This window comes from Bombyx mandarina, chromosome 15, assembly GCF_030267445.1.
Source record: "Bombyx mandarina strain Sakado chromosome 15, ASM3026744v2".
Lineage (NCBI taxonomy): Eukaryota > Metazoa > Arthropoda > Insecta > Lepidoptera > Bombycidae > Bombyx > Bombyx mandarina.
Window position 1 is genome coordinate 10791891 of NC_143221.1, and position 21164 is coordinate 10813054.

At 37.3% G+C, this 21164-nt stretch overlaps 2 protein-coding genes across 15 annotated transcripts in view; one reads left to right on the forward strand and one right to left on the reverse strand.

Annotated features, from left to right (window-relative positions):
* The first annotated feature begins 888 nt into the window (after window positions 1-888).
* On the forward strand, window positions 889-10766 carry LOC114241673 (uncharacterized). Of its 8 annotated transcripts, XM_028172586.2 has the most exons (16): window positions 1026-1236; window positions 1621-1807; window positions 1885-2016; window positions 2092-2218; window positions 3363-3426; window positions 4150-4265; window positions 4694-4801; window positions 5656-5785; window positions 5880-6026; window positions 6104-6194; window positions 6271-6426; window positions 6499-6562; window positions 6980-7084; window positions 9144-9216; window positions 9656-9856; window positions 10554-10766. In XM_028172586.2, the coding sequence occupies exons 1-16, from the start codon at window positions 1177-1179 to the stop codon at window positions 10710-10712; spliced, it is 1920 nt and encodes a 639-aa protein (XP_028028387.2). In that variant the 5' UTR covers window positions 1026-1176; the 3' UTR covers window positions 10713-10766. The 8 variants fall into 8 exon arrangements, with proteins under 8 accessions (XP_089589134.1, XP_089589131.1, XP_089589128.1 ...); XM_089733002.1 differs by having other exon boundaries at window positions 1024-1236; window positions 5656-5804; window positions 5880-6194; XM_089733003.1 differs by having other exon boundaries at window positions 1025-1236; window positions 5656-5780; window positions 5880-6194.
* A 341-nt stretch (window positions 10767-11107) lies between these two features.
* Window positions 11108-21164, reverse strand: part of pbl (epithelial cell transforming 2 pebble) — a 37963-nt gene continuing 27906 nt past the window's right edge. For 4 of the 7 annotated variants that reach the window (XM_089733000.1, XM_028172627.2, XM_028172629.2 and 1 more), the window contains 15 exons: window positions 19392-20921; window positions 18939-19070; window positions 18264-18534; window positions 18068-18183; window positions 17868-17995; window positions 17512-17682; window positions 16892-17007; window positions 16264-16424; window positions 15352-15492; window positions 14804-14933; window positions 14066-14220; window positions 13579-13689; window positions 12843-12938; window positions 12269-12415; window positions 11108-12190 (listed from right to left, as the gene is read on the reverse strand). In XM_089733000.1, coding sequence (XP_089589126.1) covers window positions 12068-12190; window positions 12269-12415; window positions 12843-12938; window positions 13579-13689; window positions 14066-14220; window positions 14804-14933; window positions 15352-15492; window positions 16264-16424; window positions 16892-17007; window positions 17512-17682; window positions 17868-17995; window positions 18068-18183; window positions 18264-18534; window positions 18939-19070; window positions 19392-20921 — 3528 coding nt within the window. In that variant the 3' untranslated portion in view covers window positions 11108-12067. Of the gene's footprint in view, window positions 12191-12268; window positions 12416-12691; window positions 12939-13578; window positions 13690-14065; window positions 14221-14803; window positions 14934-15351; window positions 15493-16263; window positions 16425-16891; window positions 17008-17511; window positions 17683-17867; window positions 17996-18067; window positions 18184-18263; window positions 18535-18938; window positions 19071-19391; window positions 20922-21164 lie in introns of all 7 variants that reach the window. The other 3 variants (XR_016324199.1, XM_028172628.2, XM_028172631.2) reach the window with 3 other exon arrangements.

Consider the following 21164-nt stretch of genomic DNA (forward strand, 5'->3'; position numbering starts at 1 on the left):
ACCTTAATTAAAAAACCGTTGCTCAAGGAAAGATGCTGTGTATACACGTGCCAGGGCGATGGGTCCAATCTTGAAGGTAGTTATATATTTTTCCAATAAAATATGTAGCCAAGACGTGTTCACCAATAAAAACAAAAAGTCTATCATAATAAAAAGTTTAAAATGAAACCGATAGACCTCTTTATTCATGTAACTATCTGTGGAAGCCTGTACGAGCAGGGTTCCTCCAACCTTTGGTAGGCAGCGGCTTGGCTCTGCCCCTGGCATTGCTGAAGTCCATGGGCGACATAACCATTCACCATCAGGTAGGCCATATGCTCGTCTGCCTACAAGTGCAATAAAAAAAAAACCTCAGGACAAAATAGGACAAAATATTTCATCGTTCATCCCCACCTGGTTGAAATTAATCAAGTGATAAAATCCTCTTCTGGCAGTAGCCATCATAGAGCATAAGATATTTGACAGATACCCGAACCTCATTAACGCCATTTCCAAGATAATCGGGCACACATACAAGCTCAGAATAACATACGGATCGACGGTCTACCGAGCAATATCACCACCCGTTCGGTGGAAGATCGTCCCATAATCTTCACTAAGGGAACTCTTTAGTCCCATAAACTCATCACTTAAAGAAGATTCCTTCAAAATTTAAATTTAAAGAAATGTCGATGCAGTCTTTATAGTACTGCAGTTTTAAACAACTAGTTTCACTATAAAATTCATAATTAATACGCAGTAGGTACGTACCTCGTGTAATTCATCTGTATTAATATTATAAGCGAAATAGCGAATTTTCTTGTTACACTTTCACATTTAACAGGACATGACTTTAAGCGTTATCAGTGACATAGAAGGAACATAGGGGTACCTAGTTTCCAGAAAAAAGTACTATACACCGGTAGCTTATTCCCTTATTAACGCGAATGAAGCCGCGAGTAAAGTGTTATGCTAGTGATTATCTATTTGAATGACGTATCATATTCTAATATAAAATTATTAGACTATCAAGAAAACTGTCATTTCCAATGAATGAAAGATTGTAAGTCATTTATTAGGTTTGCAAATTGATGAAATTACAACAAAGCCGATTGAAATTTGTATAGTTTTTCTTCACGTGTGTTTTCGGAAAATAAAATTATATTGCGAAGGTCAAAATTCTCATAACACAATACAATGACGAGCGCCCGTAGTCCACATTCCTTGGAAACCATACTTACATTTGAGAACAATGATGTAAGTACATACTTTTGTGCGTAATTATTTTATATAATTGTATCGTATCACCAGTCTTTCTGGCAAATCTGTTCATATGAGACATATGAGTCACAGAATTCTTATTTTTTCCTACCTATGCTGATAGCCTTGAAAGGCTGTTTCAGCTTCACCCTAACATGTAGGTAGGCTCACGGGGCTCAAACCGGGAGTGTTGCTAACACTGGCTCTAGCGAGAGCAGTGCTTCGCAAAATCTACCACCGGATCGGAAACGCGACCCACTGAGAAGATCCGGTGAGAAACTCAATGGGCTGTGTCTATAGGTTAATTCACTCATCGAGCCCTTCGTCGCAAGCGACGGGTTCGACGTGGACGGTGACCGGGAGAATTCACTTGTATTGCAGCGTAACAGTGAATGGTCTACGGTTTGGTCAACGGCCCATATACCTGGAATGGACAATGCGATCGGTGGAGTTACAACCCACAGACGCTTGAAAGGTCGTCGACGGTTGAGACTCGGTTCTTTAGCAATAGGATGTCTCCTCGCCATGCATTGTCGCGTCACTGCTTCAGCGGTCACTGGAGGCTTGAGTGAGAACTTCACAATAATATGATTATGCATAAATTTCATTTAATTTTGTGATGTTCTTCGTGTGAATTTGTTGCAGTAACTTTCGTAATGTACTTAGCACTGGCATGTATATTGCTAGCAAACCCGTTGCGTCATTTCGAAGTTTACCTCGGTCAATGGAGCTTAAGTGGACCCGGCCGAGCCTTTCGTATTATACCTATGTTTGACGGTAAAAAACAGTTTTTTAATTAGAAAAAACGCATATTACACTCAAATAATATTAACAACGCATTCCTTTTTTTAGGTATTGGTATAGCTATATGTATCAACGCTATAATACGTGCCATAAACTGTGGCACAATTGCCGCTATAGCTGCGGTGTATGTCTTATATTCGGTAGCGGATGCAAAACTACCTTTCACATACTGCAGGTCTAATTAATGATTATACATTAGCTACTAGAAAGAATAGATTAGTTTTTGTGACTGTACACAAATAACCTTCAATTCTTTAGGTATTGAGCGTGCAATTTTTTTTCCAGAACCAAACAATTACACGAAGTTTTCTTTCCATATGCATATGCTATGTCACTGGCAGACCATTAATAATTATTAACACAATATCAGTAGTCTTGATGTGAACTGCAAATAGTGCAAATGTTATTTAGGCCGGTTACAGTGCTCCACCGACCGTCTGTGCGTACGTCAGTCGCGCTTGTCGTTTATATGAAAATTCATAAATCATTACAGTGCTGGACTGACCGTACGCACGCGTATATTGCTACGCACTGCGTACGAGGACCGTCGGTCTAGCGCGTCCGCATGCGTGCCGTCGGTCGACCGACGCGCTATGGAAACAAATGAACGCGTTCTGTGCTGCACCGATGGGTGGACCGACAGTACGGATGTGTGTATCATCATCAAAAAAAGCGATTTCGTGTTGAACATGGCCAAATATATCGACACCGAACGCATAATCACCGAAGTTCATCTTCGTGAACCTCTCTGGGACAAAGGCCACGTGTTATATAAAGAACGCGATGCCAAGTTAAAGGCCTGGCAAGAAGTATAATTTATCAAAACTTTTAATCGACATTCTCAAGTAATTAAATTTTGTTTTTTGATCTTCGCGCAATAATGAATATAAAGTAGTGAATTCCCCTTGCAATGCTCTTTGGACGACGATTGGATGTACGTGATATCTACGTCTTTTGTTACTTAAACGTTTTCGAAAATAAGCAGCAATTACACTATTTGCAAACGCTTCCATTTCGTGTACCGACTATACCAATCTGGTCAGATTGTTGGTCAGGAGAGCACTGAATGAAGCAAACTGACGATCGGTTAATGCGTACCGTCAGGACGGAACGTACGCACAGACGGTCGGTGGAGCACTGTAACCGGCCTTAGATGTTTGTTTGTAATAAAATACAACCTTACCATGAAACGAAAAAGCTACACTCTTTCGAAGACATTGATTAAACAGTGTAGTTTTTAAATTTTATTTTATTTCGGACTTTGTCAGTTTATGTACATTTTATTGTTTCTAGATAAATTTTCTTTTTTATTATTTAAGGGACTTCGAATTAAAGTCGTATGAACCCAAAATAATTGAATTTACGTCTTTAACGGTACATAAGGTATGTATTATTAAATTAAATATTAATTTGGCTGAATTAAAGCTACTCTAACAGTTTTTAGTATTCGATTTTAGTTAGTCTACGATAAATGAAAAACGAAGAAAATTCTTTAACTTAGGGAAATTTTATGAATTTTTTTATTGATTTAGGTAGACGAGTACTTGGCTCATTAAAGAAAAGAAATCATCGCTATCCGAATACTAGTAATGTCAGCTACGTCAGTAAATCTCCTCTACAGAAAGAGAGGTGGTTTACCAGAGTTCAAGCTAGTGAAATACACTACGGTGACGGTGGCAGATATAGAGAAAGGGACCAGTATTAACTACATAACATTCACAAAGCATTCACCGTAGAATAAATGGTAGAGCATGCAGAGATCCAAAGTCTCCGCATGCTCGATGGTTCTAGATTGGGATCTTCAACAATTCAGTTTCTCGCTCAACGGAGCCCATAGAGTTAGTGTTGTAGGTACCTACTTATTAACTTCATGACGGACCCAAATAGTAAATAGTACCAATAGGTAGCAGCCGATCATTTCACTATACGCCTACGAAGACAACCGATGAATATTTATCGAAGAAATTATTGTATTTTCGTAATTGATTCACACTTTTTTTAGAACGGCTTAAAAGTTTCAATTTAATTTCTTCAACGTTTCTTTTGCACCTAAAATATGTATTATTCTTCGTTTATTGTATTTAATTATTTCCAAAATATTTTTAGTCTACATATGCGCTGAAACCTGCCCCTATAAAAGAATATGAAACCACAAGCAATGTGTTTGCTGAAACAATTCACAATCTAAGTGATAGCGCTTGGAAAAATTCTACGGAATCAAGGTGCTTTATTTATTACTAGCTGACCCGGCATACATCGTAGTGCCTCAATCGATAAATAAAAGACCTAAACTTTTGTATAAAATAAACTTAAAACAAACAAAAGGAATCCGTCCGACGGAGGACACATCAAAGGGAAAACAAAATTGTTATTTTTATTTAATTCCGAGCATTTTCATATTTCATATCTACCTTTTAAACCTTCTCTGGACTTCCACAAATAATTTAAGATCAAAATTAGCCAAATCGGTCCAGACGTTCTCGAGTTTTAGCGAAACTAACGAACAGCAATTCATTTTTATATATAGAAGAAGAAGATAGATATATAGAAGATTAAAATTTACGTCTCTATTTGTTCTTTTTTTTGAACTAGGTATTTGATTGGCCAACTTGTTACAGTTGTGTCGCTGCTAATTTTATTTCTATTTCAGTATTCAGAAAAAGCCTAATATGAAGTTATTGAAATTAGCGATCTGTAAAGAATCATTTACCGGCAGATATCCACCTATTTACACCACTCCGGCCTACAATTTCTTTTTGTAAGTGGCTAATATATTGTTTTCTAGTTTTGTAATAGCCGAGTTGTGCAGACAGCAACGGTCAGAAGACGCGTCGCATTAGTCGATATCATAAACATATTTATTTATATATCTACTTATTCATTTAGTGTCTGTTATCCAAAGCGACCGTGAACTGGATCGTACTGTGAGGCACAGAATTGACGCAGGATGGATGAAATGGCGGCAGGTCACGGGTACCACATGTGACTCACACATTCCTCTTCCCCTAAAAGGGAAGATATATAAGACCATAATAAGGCCTGCCGTCTTGTATGGATCGGCTTGTTGGACCGCTAAAGTGGCGGATGAAAGGCGATTGCATGCAGCAGAGATGCGAATGTTGCGATGGATGTGTGGAGTAACGAGAATGGATAGAATACGGAATGAATATGTTAGAGGAAGTCTGAAAGTGGCACTTGTGACAGAGAAGCTAAGAAGTGCGCGTTTGGAATGGTATGGACATGTAATGAGACGAAATGAAAATGAGATTGGTAAGAAAATGTTAACTATGAATGTGAAAGGATATAGAGGAAGAGGTAGACCTAAGAAGAAATGGATGGATTGCGTGAAAGACGATATGGGTAAGAGGGGAGTGAGCGAAGAAATGGTATATGATAAAAGAGCATCGAAGGAGAAAACATTTTGCGCCGACCCCAGGTAACTGGGAGAAGGGCAGGATAATGATGATATCTACTTATTTATTTAGCTACCAAATCAAGGTTTAGTTACGCACTTACGAATGTGAATGTCGCTACTTTTCACTACGATCTCAAATATATATAAATATTTTTTTTTATGTTTTCAAAATATACAACTTATTTGCCTCGTTACAGTATTGAAGTCGTTCGCCTGCGGCCTGACTTCAGCTTGACGCAATTAAACGTACCACTGTTCATCAGTATTGTTTTTATATGGATAATTATTTGGATATGCATGATTATCGAACGAATATTACACGGTAGGGTGGGTACATTAATAAACGGTACTAGTTTTCAATACTTAAATAGGAATTAGGTACCATTTACAAGACCTAATATTGTGTTATAATAAATTTTAGTTAATTTGGAACAATATTCAATCATGGTTTTTGATAGTGCCCTGGATATGGGTGTTTTTATTGATTATGACTGGAATTTCGAATCTAATCACAATGAAAAAAGCGTACCGAAAAATATTTCAAATTGGCGCAAAAGAAGTTATAGCAGTGAGTTTAATGAGGAAATCAAAGTCCCATATAAAATACCTAACTACTATTGTACACAATTTACATTGCGCTTACAGGGTATAGCAGACGCTATGGAAGTTGGATTATATATTCACTCAGCGAGCGTTGGTACTGAATTAATTCACGGGAAGGGCTTGAATCATTTTGGTAGTTTTAATGTACAGACTATGCATTCTTAATTTCTTTTAAAAAATACAAAATATAGGGAGATGGTTTATTTTAGCCTCGGGACATATTGATCCAGATTTAAACAATGAAAATGTTTGGCATTCTGTACTAACCCTACTATTAGCGGCGTTGCATTCTGCTGGAGGTACTTTATGTGCAGTTGTAGATTATTTACAGCCAAATTCTGAAGGCATTGTGAACGAACGTGAAAGTAAGTTTATATTAAAATGATTTAAGTATCTACACACATTGCCTCTTGATTTGTAAATGGTTTATTTTTCAGGTAATTTGTGGATTATTCCAATGTTCTCTAAATGTACGTCTGGTGGCAATTATACGCATCTGATGTAAGCCTTTGAAATTACATGAGCATGAAAAAACCGTTGATATCTCAAAAAATTTAAAGATGTACAACCAAGATTCATAAGTTATGCCATTTCGAGTCAATGGCACAAATATTGCGCTAAAAAGCCTAGAATTTAGTCGAGAATAAATTTTATAAGACACAGCCCACGTAGTTAATCTGAGACGTAAACAGATTACTTGGGAACACATTTATCAAATGTGTCATCTTTGTATGGAGATGGGCGAGAAAGGGAAATGGACAAAACAAGAGGTCACAAGTCATACACATGACACCATTGTTTGGAGAATTTCATTCGCAACGTCACTGATGCCCAATTAAGGCACTATTGTACGCTTCATAGGCGGGAGGGTATTTTATATTTTGTGGCTTCAGGCTGTGCGCTTATCTTTTGTTTTAGGTCTTCGTTGATCTTTGGCGGTTTAATGTTCTCGTATGCGACAGTTGCATTTGTTCTACTCAAAACGGCTCTGCACACAATTTTTGAGTATAGAGTCAAATTAGTGTAAGTTATTCAGCATTCAATCCCGTATTGAAAATTTTATTACTGTTCACGATTCACTTGTAGACGAATGAACCACTGGAGCCGGAAATTAATTTGTTATGAACAATTTATTTAAAAATAAAGAAATATGTCGGCCTTTAAACTGATGATGAACTTTGAAAGACATTTTTTTATTAATGATTTGATTTGAAACTAACAAAATCATAGCCTAACAGTAAATTCACCTAATCCTGACGAATGGGGCAAAGGTGAAGTTGGACGATTTCATTGATTTTCATATTTCCAACGATACCGTTCAGTGATTAACTCGTCTAAGATTGGTGCTTCAAAAGCTGACATAATAATAAAGAACAATGGCAAATTTTTACCTGAATGTTTTAAAAGGCGTCTAAGATTAAGAAATAAACGAAACTTCATCATTTTATTTGATCGTTTTTTATACGATGTTAGATTTACGTGGCAAAGCCACGAAAAAATGTTAATGTAATAAGCTTTTAATTCGATTTTTGTGTACTTCCGGTTTAATACATTTGTAAAGGATGGCATTTATACTATTAGAAAAAAAAAGGAATATTTTTTGATAATGAATATTCATAAAGTATTTAAAATGAAAATAATAATATTAATTATCCTTTGTTACAATTAGTACTTAATTAAATAACAAAATATGTAATAGTAATGGCAGCACTGCAGATGACAATGATTTTAACAATATGACAACTGACATAATGCGCATCACTGTGCCCGTCCATAAGGCTCGTGAGTGGAAGAGAGAGCGAAATACTCGCTGCAGCGCACCGATTTTTTATGACACAAACTGCACGGACAAAATAATTCTACTATAGTAAATTAGCTTTGCAAGCCTTCGTTTGTCCCAAATATGTGACTAATTCGTTCAAAAGGTTAAAAGTACCTATCTCTGACACACATTTTTACACATTTACAAAGAAGAAAGAACACACTATATAATATGTATATTTACCTATAGTCGGATTTTTAATTAGACGAAGCCAGCTGACAGTAGCTAATGTCACTTTGTGAAATAATGTTGCTATATTTAAAGTAATAGTGATGCGTTCAGTTCTCGTTCAATCACATAAATGAACAATAAGTGTGAAGAGTTACTCATTAATTTCAAACTATAAAAGAATATTATTTATATTTTACAATAAAATTGTATTAAAGTGATCCAATATAATAATATGTTACTAGTAGTATGTAACTACAATCAGTTTTTTTTATTTTCATTACCTATGTACCTATAATTGTTATATTTTATACATCTATAGTTTCAACTATATGATGCATTGGAAATAGGACAGTCTTACAAGCTTCCTCGCAATGTTTTTCTTAATGTTTAAAACACTCGGTATTCAGTACAGGTAGATACCATAGGAACATAATGTTTCGTCGAAAACTCGTTGGTATGTACAAAGCACGGCTAAAATTCGAACCCCGTGCCCGATATCGGCAGTTCGGCACACTAACTATTCACTAGACAATCGAGGCAATTTCATTAATTCAGGAGTTTTTTCAATCGTTCACTTTGTCACAACACTATTTTTATTTCATCAAAAACTGACAACACAGTAAACGTCAGTTTACTGTTTACTTCGTCTAATAAAAAATCCGACTATAGGTAGCTCTGCAATTGCTAAGGGTACCTACTTGAGTACTATTAGAGGTGTATCCTTGGTTCATCTATAATAATGAAACTAAAAATGTTATTTAAACATATCGTTTACTTATTTTTTCAATTTGTTATACCTAGTCCGTGCCTACAAAAATCGGAGACATCTATTTATTGATAGATAACCTCAAATTATAAAGTAAACACGTTGATATCTTTTTTTTGTGACTTTATAATACCAAAAATATTTCTGATTAAGCTTAAGCTATGTTATTCCTATAGTTTTAGTATTTTTTTGTTTCAAGACGCCTCAAATAGATATCAGGTAAAATGTTGTATAGAAAGCTGCCATTGTTCTTTTGGTATAAACATTTTTCGTTTTGATTTACATTTAATGAATAAGAAGCCTTTAATTGTTTTTTCCTTCAGGTTTGTGGAACAATTTGTGGTTGCTGGTCTTATTCTAAGCTGCATGGCATTAAGTTTACTTTTTGCTACAAATGTTAGTTTTTTTTTTTATAATAACCCCGCTGGTGTTTAGTTTCATAAACAAAAAAAATATATTGAAGTACGAAGTGGTAATAGTTTGGAAACACGCCCACTACAAAAAATATTTGATTTTAATAGGTAAGGAATGATGCTTGATTAAAAATTGGCTTGTTTTCTTCAATCACTTCTCGACATCACTGTTGTAATTTCAATATTTCTGTTATTAACCGTGGTATCATCCTACTTATTGGACAATTACTTTCCAGACAATAATAACATCATTTATTGCCTTTCACACAGATTTAGATTAGTACATTTCGATAATTAAAAGAAAAAAAAAGGCAAAAGGAAAAAAAAAGGTGGCTCAGCTAATGCTAAGTAAAGTAAAATAAAAAAAAGTAAATACTTTAATATTGTTATTTACTGAAATCTAATTTGATGCGTTCACGCAGGGAGGCATAGCATTGTTGGAAGCGGTTGAATCGATAAATACTGGCGTCACCATGCCCTTTGTGTGTTTAATGGAACTCGTCGGAATGTTGTACGTGTATCGCAGTCACGACTTCATATCCGATCTCAACTTAGCCATGGAAGAGGACGCCTGTTCGACACGTATCAGCGCGCAATGGCAATTTATACCTTTAATAGTTCTGGTTAGTTTATCAGACGTCTCCAATTGTGGCAATAAAAAAATCGTAAATTAATAATTTAAATAATTTTGTTGATTTTAATAAGTTGAACGGTATTAAGAACCAGTGCAGGGTCAAGTCGCAGAGTAGTCTAAGCATATTATTTCCCACAAGCGGCGCGCTCCGGCACCGCTCGGGTCTTTAACAAAAATTTCAACAATACATATTTGACGTTGTTTTATTTTTTTAAATAAAAGAACACTTATTGCAGCATAACTTTAATTATTAGACATATGCTGTCGCGACACTTTGTAACTAATAATGTGTTCTAAAAAGTCGTAGTACATTATTTTATTCTATCATCAATAGTTTTCGCAGGGCACGCGATGTAAAGAATATTTTAGGTATTTTTTTTACACCTTGGGTTACATTATTGGAGTTTTAGAAAGGATCCCTAATTTTTTTCAAAAAAGATAATAGCCTATGTCACTCGAGAATAGTGTAGCTTCCAAACAGTGAAATAATTTTTCAAATCGGATCAGAAGTTTCGGAACCTATTCAATACAAACAAACAAACAAACAAACCTTTCCTCTTAATAATATTAGTATAGATGTCATCTTTGAAAACGATTACATCACGTTATACTGATACCACTTTAGATTGATATTTCATTGAAGATTTAACAAAGCTCTAATTTAGCACCACTTTGCTAACTTTCAGGTTACGCTCATAGGAAAAGCTTGTATGTTATCGGAGACCGAGATTCCAAAGTACTTCATTATTATGGCGATAGTTCCCCTGAGCAGTGTGGTGCTAGCGGTGCCGCTGCGAGCTTGCCACAACGCATACGTATTCCTGCGCTCTAGATCGAGACGTTAATCTTTATTTACCAAGGCAATATTAAATTTATTTTGGATCACTCACGAAAATTTACATTTTTCTTTTGTTAATAAATTACATTTTCCTTTTTTACTGGTGGTAGGACCTCTTGTGAGTCCGCACGGGTAGGTACCACCACCCTGCCTATTTCTACCGTGAAGCAGTAATGCATTTCAGTTTGAAGGGTGGGACAGCTGTTTTAACTATACTGAGACCTTAGAACTTATATCTCAAGGTGGGTGGCGCATTTACGTTGTAGACGTCTATGGGCTCCAGTTACCACAACACCAGGTGAGCTGTGAGCCCGTCCAACCATCTAAGAAAAGAAAAAAATATAATATATTCAGGTGCTGAACTAATTAGATACGAGAGGAGCATTTAAAAAAGCCAACAGATTGAAAATAAATGTTTATTTCATCAATCACTTAAAATGTTCATAAATATAATCTTTGTACAATGCATTAACATGCGTACACATGATTCTGATACTGTAGTCTTGAGACTTACGTTTCAAAACGATCATGAGCTTCTTAAGACGTGGGCGATGAAAGCTATTTACAATAAAACAATGTCCACTGTTCCTAATTAATGTAATGTTATATATTCGAGTAACTGAATTCGTTTGATTAGGAACGTTTCACAACAACAGCAGACGAAGACATTTCCGACGACTACATTATTTTAAATATCACATTATGTACATATTATTATCCAAGATTAAATCTCCGTAATATCAATGATATTATATCAGGCTCGTGTGACAAGTTAACACATACAAACATCTAACAGCTCATGAAATACTTAAGATATTCAAACCGGTTACCGGGAAAGTCACCCATTTCATTAATAATCCAAAAAAAATTATTACAATAACGAACATGATAAAATGTTCACAAAACCGCAAGATTCTGATTCAGCACCTAAACTATGGACTGCTCGAATGTGAGTCGAGCCATACTAATATATTACATTTGGATATTTGCATAAAATAATTTACGTGTGACTTCTTGAAGCATTTGTTAATATCAGAGTCTTGCGGTTTCATAAGTTACGAGACTATTTTTTTTTTAAATTACAACATTTAATAAGTTCAGAGATATAATTACACGAATATTCGAATCAAACTAGTCGGCGGCGGCGACATATAATAATACTTTAAATAACATTATTCAAACCCGCGAATCAAATTCACTTGCTCCTCAAAAGGACTCGGAAGGCACTCCCGGCAGCGCGCTCGACGACCCGACCCGTCGACGCTTCACCGTCCCACTAACGAACATTCTAGACCGATCGGCACCGAATCACAAACGTACTGAGTCAGCTCGCGTCGCGGCGGGCGGGCGTGCGGCGAGGCGTCAGAACCGACGGAGCGCGTGCGCGGCGCCGGGCGCGGCCTTGCGCGTGGGCTGCACCGACAGCGGCGCCACCAGCACGCCGCCCGACGCGCCCGCCGCGCCGCCCGAGCACCCGCCCATCTCCTGCCATCAGAACAACGCCAGTGTACTCTCGGGCTCGGCTGTGCGGCTCCCTGAGCGGCCGCCGGGGACCAAACTCACGTTAATGTTGTTGCAGCTGGCCAGTCTCATCTGCGCGAGCTGCGACGCGGGCGTCAGGTTGGACGTCGAGCCGAACGGCGATATCATCGACGACATGGCTCGCTTCAGTTTCGAAGGGGTCTTGTTGAACGATAGAGCACGCCCGACCTGTCGATATCAACTTATTATTATTATTTGCATTAATGTAAAATTACAAACTTAAAATATTATGAAACCGCAGATGACATTTTACTGACAACCATGAACTATCAGCACCAATAGCGGTTAGTGACGTTTTGTTACGATCGGAAAGCTATCTCAGCGGAATGTACCCGAGCACCGTTAGAAGTGTGGTAGTGGGACAGATGTAAGACGACAGTACGAATGAATGATGTGATTATGATCGACGCAATCGAGCACGGCACGCTGAAGGAGCACTGTTACCGCCAGCGTCAAGAAGCGAAGCGTTAGTTTTAGCCGCCCGCCCCGACGACCGCAGCCCCGCCGCAAGCCGGCCCGCGTGATGCTGTACGGGAGTCGTTAGCGATGAGCGCGGTCGGTTAGTGCGGAGTGAGGGCGGCGTCAGACGTCAGACCTGTGCGAGTAAGTGAGCGCGCAATACCCAAGTGTCTAGCAGGCCGGCCGCCGGCTCCGAGCGCAGCCACCCGCCCAGCCCCGCCAGCGCCTCCAGCTACAACACAACACCGCTGCGCTACTACCGTTACTATCTCACACCCTACCAACCTACGCCGTCCTTCTCCCTCATTCGACCACGGTTTTAACACGGAAACAAATATATCATATGCGTTTTGACTTTTATGACAATATGAAACGTCTAATGATTATATCAGATGTGCAAACTATGTACGATAATCGTTCGTTAAAACTTCAAGTATTCGTCTTGAATGTTTTAACTGTAAATTTCAACTCCATGCCTTAGTAGCGACGCGTGACGAAATATATGGTTTTAACTTTGCAGAGCAGCATTTCGATATCTGTATGTTACGCGTTTGTTGTTATTGTCTCTTGTTCGTACGAAACAAGCTAAGCTACAAATAATACGAAAACTTAATCATGCTGTAATTATAAACATTTCAAAACTAATTTAGAACTAATTAGAATATTTCTACTAACAAACTATTGTAGAGAACCTAAAGAGATTTTGTATTCGTCCATATTTTTGTGTCCACGAGTGTATAATACATTACAACATTCAAGTAACATTGAATATGGTGTTCGTGAAATTGTGTTACTGCGGCTTTTGCAATTTATTATCAAAAAACAAATTTACTATGTACAGTACAGGAAATTAATTCGTACACAAGCCCTACCTTTATTCTGGTTCTAGCTGCGAATTTCGAGACTTTGGATAGCGTGCTAAGGGCGAGGTCACTAGTGTCGATGTCCATTTGATGCGACTCTAGGCATGCCAGGAATTTGTCCTGCAAGAAATATGCAATGGATGAGTGTCGAGTAAACGGTGTTGGTGTTGTTGCTAAAACTACACAAAATATCAATTAAGAGTACACAATTTCCTACAAGTACCCGTTTCGCTTTTTTCGTTTGGTTAAAATATTTCATACAAAATAAGACTGAGATGGAAGAGAGAGATGTTACTTGAAGGAAACAAAAATAAGATTCAATTTAAATTTAAACACAAACTATAATAGGGAAGTAGAAAGAGTGTAGAAATATGACTACACGTGCATATCAAAAGTTAATTTTTAAACTATTTAAAGATATCTAGTTACATAGTAGCTGACCTAGTACAATAGTACTAGTAATGAGACGAAAACACAAATCAAACTGGATACTTACAGCATCCGCCTTACAAACGGTGTTCGCCATTTGTCTGCAGAGTTGCCTCAGGAAATGTGACTTGTCTACCGTTTCATCAGTAATCATAAACGAATACAGCTTTTCCTTGAGTTCTTGGTTATTCCGGCACATTAATGCGAACACATTGTGACAATCTGAAATTTCATAAATTTTGTACAACATTAACAAAATTATAATTTGAACTGAGGGTTTTCTAAAATGTTGAAAAATAAATTCATTTTTGTACAGAGAGGGTTTCTGAGGAATTATTTGAAACAACTCTTCCATCAATCATTTCCTTGCGACCAACAACCGCGATCAAAAAAGAATTCATCCTCTTTGTGTGATGTTATTCATTGCTTCAGGAGGTAATGTTTATCGGATACCCTTTAGATCCCTGAATACTATGATAATTAATATTCTTTAATTGAGATTACAAAAAAATTATTATAGGTAAGCATTGCTGATGATAGATGATGATTCATTATGTTTGGTATCCCGTAACCACTTACATTCTTTCCAGTGGCACATAAACCTCTTAAAAGTATAAGTTCACCAAGCACAGGGGAACATGTGAAACGCAAAGAAAATCTTTCGATTCAATTTTCTTTATTTCCTTAGATGGGTCGCATAAGTCTTTGCGGATGCAAGACACGAGGCTTGTTAAATCGTACCACCACACGAAATTATTTCAATTTAACAAAAGAATGAAAATGTACGAAGATGATTGTTTATTACCTTCAGCTTCTCTAATGTCGACAACTCGCTTCACAGTACTGAGTGGCATTAAGGATATATGTCTGTAGGGTTTGCTTGACCCTATCCTCATGGTGCCCGTGCCATTCGTTGGACTTTTGCTATTGAAAGCCTAAAAAGATTATTATCATTAGAGGTGGCCATCGTTTTACACAATTATGACAAGACATTTGAGAATTCGACCTCATGTCTCAAGGTGGGTGGCGGTATTCATCTATCAGAGTAGAGAAGAGTCACAGCCTCCCTAAGCATTTCCTAAAAAAATTTGGATTGAATATCAAGGATCCTACTGAGCAGTTTCCTAAAAACGGAGCGCGAGACTGCTCTGTGCCACCAATAAGAGTGTGTGTGAGTGTACACACCTTAATACATACCTTAATATGAGGTGCCGTAAGCAAAATAAATGCTATTATTTTTGTTAATTAGTAAAAGAAATGATAACTGTCTTAGGATCGACCTGAGACCTATTAAATTTAATTGTAAGAAAAAAAAAGTTTCTTTAGTGTGGTATTTTGAATAGTTTTACTTACTTTAGACCTCTTCTTGCAAACTTCCATAGTATCCGTAAACAAAAACAATACTAAGTGATCCCCTCTTCCTGAGAGTTCTTTAGATAGTTCTACGACTTCGCACCGCGAAACGAAAGACCGATGCGACGAAACAAGATGAGCCTGTAGAAATATGATAATAAGAATATTTTATAGATCTCTCTTTTTATACTGAATACTGAAATCAGAAAGGTTAATCTTCATGTTTAAGATACTTTTATTACTAACAGAAATTATCAGATATATAATGATCGTGACTGTGAATGCATTAAAAGTAGTAAAACTAGTATAGTATATGAGAGAATAAAAGAATATTATTCCTATTTTAATTAAATCCCTCTTAACAGCCCTTGATTTTCAACTTTACTGTATAAACTTTATATAACGCGGTTTAAATTTTACTAAATGTGACGTCATTAGTGGTTATAGCAGGCGACGAATTAATCACACAATATAAATTAAAATACAACAATTAGCCACATGTGACATCATGCGTTGTGATTGATGTTACAAAGTATTACGAAATTTTATTTGGTAATGTAAAATTCTGATTATAAATATTTTACAAAAATAATTAATCAATGGTTTGATATCTAATTTAATTTATTAACATTTTATTATGATTGCATTTTATTTACTTTAATTATTTAAGTAAGTTAGTGTTGTTGTTCTATTGCACCTCTTATAATTTGAATTCGAAAAAAAATATCCAACAAAATTATTGAAAGGTGGGACGACCCAGTTTTACAGAAATTTCCAGTTATCCTTTATATAAAAGACAGTTGGCAAGGTAATATTTATAATCAAACAGACAGGTATATAATCATAACGAAATTAACTTTTCTCTCAAAAATTTTATATCGATGGTTAAATACAGTAAGCAGTGCATATTACCGGGCACTGGTCGATTTCGTTGTATATGTCGAACATCTGCAGCTGCCCCTCGGTCTTGCGCTTGTCCTCGTTGATGTGCGACATGACCTCGCGCAGCCCGGCCAGCGCCTTGGTCAGCGCCGCGTGGTCCGGGTTCGACTTGTGGGTGTGCTTCAGTATATCTGCATTTGTTACAAGACGAACGCTAATTTACAACGCTATTTTACCGGTTGGTGGCGGCATATACGTTTTCGACGTCTATGTCTATGGGCTCCGGTAAACATTTATTAGCAGGTGGATCGTAAGCTCGTCAAGCAAACTATGCAATTAAAAAAAACAGCTTTTACAATTTCGTAACCACGGACGATTGAAAAACTGTAAATTATTACAGGAAGGAACCATAGGAAATAATATTTTATAATGACAACAAAAAATGCGATATTAAAAAGTAAGAGCACTTTTAATTATTATTTCATTACTGAAAAAGACAAAAGAAAAAACTAAGAAAGTCTTCGAAAATTTCCATATGAATTCATACATTAATTTTTTTTTTAATTAATAAAAGGCCTAGAATTGGTAGAAGAACATTTATAAGAAAATATAATATCAGTACAAAATGAATACGATACGAATGAAATGTTATACCCACCATCAAGTAGTAAGCTTATGCTAGGTAATCGCTGCACTGGTCTTATAAGTAGCTCCTGTAAACTTTGTCTACCACACTCTGGTTTTGTTTGACATATTTTCAGGAATGCATGAAATCTGCAATAAAAAGTAATGATATAATTTATTTGATAAATTATGACATATTTTAGTATGTACATTAGAATTCTTGTTTACTAACACAACTAGGTAGATAGTATCGTTGCTACACAGTATTTTGTCTGTATAAACCGAAAGTGAGTGTTGATTTCCTCTTTGAGATGTGGGCTCAAGTGTCAACTGTATTACAAAGGTCTTTCCAAAGCTTTCAAACTGAAATTACTTACTGAGTGTTTACGATATCATCGAAATTCTACCATAATTACTGACACCTCAAGATTTAGATAATTTTCAGTGTACTATAATTTTCTTGTAGTTGTTGACATTTTGAAAAATCTATTTCCGTAAAAGACAAAGTATACGTCATAAAACATCACGCTATTTAACTGTTGTATAGTTGGGTATTTGTATTTTAGTATGTAATTTCTTTCCCGTCAAAGTCGTTGGTAGGCATCTTGTACTATGCTACCTATTTTATACTATCTATTTTAGAATGTGTAGTACCTTGGGTTCTCACGGTCGCATTGTTGCAGCATTTCTTTTGTGTTCTCGAAGAAGTTGACGAACGGTGGGTACGCCTTCACCATGTCGGGTGTGTACTGCAGCACGAGCTGACCTATGCTCTTCTCTTCGCTCCAATGTGCTTGCGTGTACCGGAGTTCTTCTAACATGCGCCTTAAAAGCACCTTTACTTTAATAACACTATTAAATATTATTAACCATATTTTTATTAGTATTTTTTTCTGTGCCTTTGTAGATAGCATTCGGTCAACTTGATGGGTGACCAGTCATCATCAGTCCTGGACTTCAGCAGAGCTAGGGGCATAACCTAACCGCTGCCTTCTAAATTAAATACTCACTGATGAAGTTCATAGATCGGTGGTAAATTTCCAAATATTATTTTTAGTTCTGTATTATTGAGCAGTGCTTGATTTTTCCCGTTACTATTGTCTTCTTCAGCCATTTCTTCTAAGGGTTGCTTGAACATCTAAAAGCAAGATGTTTTATTAAAATAAAGTTATTTTTTCATAAAAACAAACAAAATATCTATAGATCTTACCGTAACTATTGTATGTAATATTCCAACATAATTCGACTCTGTCTGGAGCAACTCCATAAAGACTTGTTGTCGCGGAGACATCAATTTTCGGACCACATTGTCAGAAACTTCGGATTCTAGATAAAGGATTACAAATCAGCACTTTTTTTTTTTAATATTCCTCATTTGGAATATAAATTGAGGCAACGTAGGTTACCTTCAAGGATAGGTTTTCCATCAGGGGAAGTTGTACAGTCGAGCAGAGTCCTAGAAAGGTTGAGCAGCACAGCATCGCCCACCGAGGAGCGACGTTTGTGCAGTGCGGAGTCGCCACCGCGTAGTTTCCGTTTTCGCAGCCGCTGTAGGTGCGCGGGCGTGCACGCGCCGCCCGCCTCCTCCCCGCCGCCCGCCGCCCCCGCCGCGCCCGGCGTCGCCACACCGGCGCCCGCACCACCTACAGACGACCGCCGCGACATCTCCTCCAGGTACTACCGTATACAAAATTCGTTTTAATTTTACTTAATAATATATCATTATCTATAATTTCTCTTTAAAATCATTATTTTCATATATATTATTGGCCGCAACAAAAAACTATGATCCGAAGATTTTAGAATCCAAACGGTAAAATGTACTATTGAAGTAAACGGGTTGGTGCTAGTCTTCTTTGTATCTTAAAGGAAACATGTCTATCGGCGTAAAGGGTGGAATAGTTATTATGCGAATCATTGAATCAATTCAATAACATCAAGGTGTACTGCGGTATTAAAGTTGTCGAGCTTATGTATGGAAATTTGGTGACCGTATAACTATAATCTAAAAATGACCAGTTACTTCATCTGCTGAACCACGGTCACAAACTGAAACTTAACACGGAGTCTAAATTACTTACATCTTTGAAAAGAAAATCTCCCTCATCTTGTGCCTCTTCATTTTGCACGGATGCCCAAAACCATTCGGCCTTGACGACGTGAACACGCGATGAGCACTCGGGAGCGACCACGGTGTTGTGTTCGTCGACCACCTAATAGTGAAAATAAAATGAGATGTATTTCGAATAAGTGCTAAATGACCTACCACCGACCTAAAAATAATTCTTCCCGATAACTGTTCCACTGTAACGTTAAGGGCATACAGTTAAGTGCAGGGCTTAATATTATAATTTATAAAGCACTAATTATCTCTCACGTAATATGAATATTCGTAGGCATGCAACCAGACCGAAACGTATAAAACAAGGGAGACCTCGATTCGAAGAATGGCAGCGACGAGTCCAAATATTTTGTAATGTAAGCTTTTTTTAGATTTTAATATTTAGTAGAAGTGAATAAAATGGTGTTAGTACCGGTAGCGATATTCCATGGCATTGCGAAATGGCGCGGGCGTCTTGGATGGGAGGCGTCGAGGCGGGCGGCGGCTGCTCGAGAACGAACGGGGGCGCGGGGACGGAAGCGGGGGTGGGAGAGGGACGGACGCTGGGGGAGAGGGGACCTGCGGCTTTCCGCAACTCTATGCTGCCGCAAATAGAATGACGCTGAGCGCGCAACCACACACTCTGAGGAGTTTTGAATACAGCAGAATCATCCAGTTCATCAAGATCTGCACGTTTGACTGGTGGTGTCATTTCAGTACTGTCTACTGTATCGACTTGCACGGGAGAAATATCAAACTTCATTTCGTCCAGTTCTCTTTTCGGTGTTGAAACATTTTTCAAATTTGAAGGCAAGTGAGACGGATCCACTTCGACGGTATTGCGTTCGGCTCTCTTCTCGTATTTCTTTTTACGTTCACTTCTAAATGACGCGGTAAATGATTTGACGCTTCGTCTTAATTTAGAAGCAGACTTTGCTGTTTTAGAACTTCTTAACGATGCGAACGATATATCAAAAAAGCCCGATTGTTTAATCGTATTCATAGAACATATAGATGCGTTATCGTCTTCCGATCTGATGGGAGAAGAGGTAGAAGCGATGAATTCCCCAGCTGGATCTGTTGGTTTAACACTTTCTGGACTTACTGGCTCCACTATTATGTCGCCTGTGGGTTTGGTGAGAGATTCTCTTTTCGATTTTTTGAAAATCGTTGGTTTAGTCTTAAATTTGAACGAATCTTTAATTTTCAATCTTTTTATGGATTTACAATTATTCTCATCACATTTATCAGGAGATAAATTCACATCGACGGTGCTTTCTTGAAAATTTGTATCTGTCGAATTGCGACTTCTTTTTTTACCAGATGAAATAGTGGTCGTAGATTGTTGCAATTCTTTATTTCTAGTGGGGGTCGGCAATAAGAATTCACCTTTAGTATCAAGGTCACATAAGCTCTTAGTGAGAGAAGAATGGAGGGAGCCAACTTCGTTGAAACAATCGACTAGATTAAATACATTCATAGATTTGTTACGAAATACTTCTCGTTTATCTTTTACGTTACATTTCAAAGATCCGTGGCTCGTTTGGGAATCTTTATTTTCTTTGCCGCCATTACTATGTTTTCGGTACTCTATACGTTCACCGTGTGAACTATTTTTTTCTTCTTTATAAGAATAAAAATCGTCTGTATACGATTTCCCTACTAAACTATCAGCTAATTTATCTTTGGATGTGTATTGTTTTTCTCTAATTTCACTTAAAGCTCGCTGTATGCGTTTGTCCTTTTCATCGTGGAGAACTTCGTGGCTAGTATCGGCTGCATGCTTGACAGGACTAGCGCGGCACCCTGACAACCGTGCCGATAGTCTACGGTATAACGAAGTCTTTGGAGTGGACTGAGAACGATTGGGAGTCGATCGGGATGGTTTAGAAGAGGAGCTCGGAGTGGTCTGGTGAGGCGATAGGATAAGCGAACGACCGAAAGTCTCCCCATTGGCCATAACCTGAAACATGTGTGAACACACCACGCAATGATGTAATGAAGCCATTCCGATACAAACATGCATCACGATTATCATCGTGATTAAATAGTTAGAACATAAAGAAGCTGGTGTCTGTTCTATGTTAATGTAATTGGTCAAGAATTATTTTATCTCGACCAAAATAATGAATTGAGTTGTCAATATTAATTAATTTTACATAAAAAAATTATATATATTAAATAATTCTACTGCACTACTGTAGGT

Bases quoted from the DNA above. Each gene is read 5' to 3' on its own strand.
- LOC114241673 (XM_089733002.1), top strand. From the start codon at position 1,177: ATGACGAGCGCCCGTAGTCCACATTCCTTGGAAACCATACTTACATTT. The intron at 2,017-2,091 runs GTAAAAAACAGT...TCCTTTTTTTAG, and splicing joins TATTATACCTATGTTTGACG to GTATTGGTATAGCTATATGT. The intron at 2,219-3,362 runs GTCTAATTAATG...TTATTATTTAAG, and splicing joins CTACCTTTCACATACTGCAG to GGACTTCGAATTAAAGTCGT.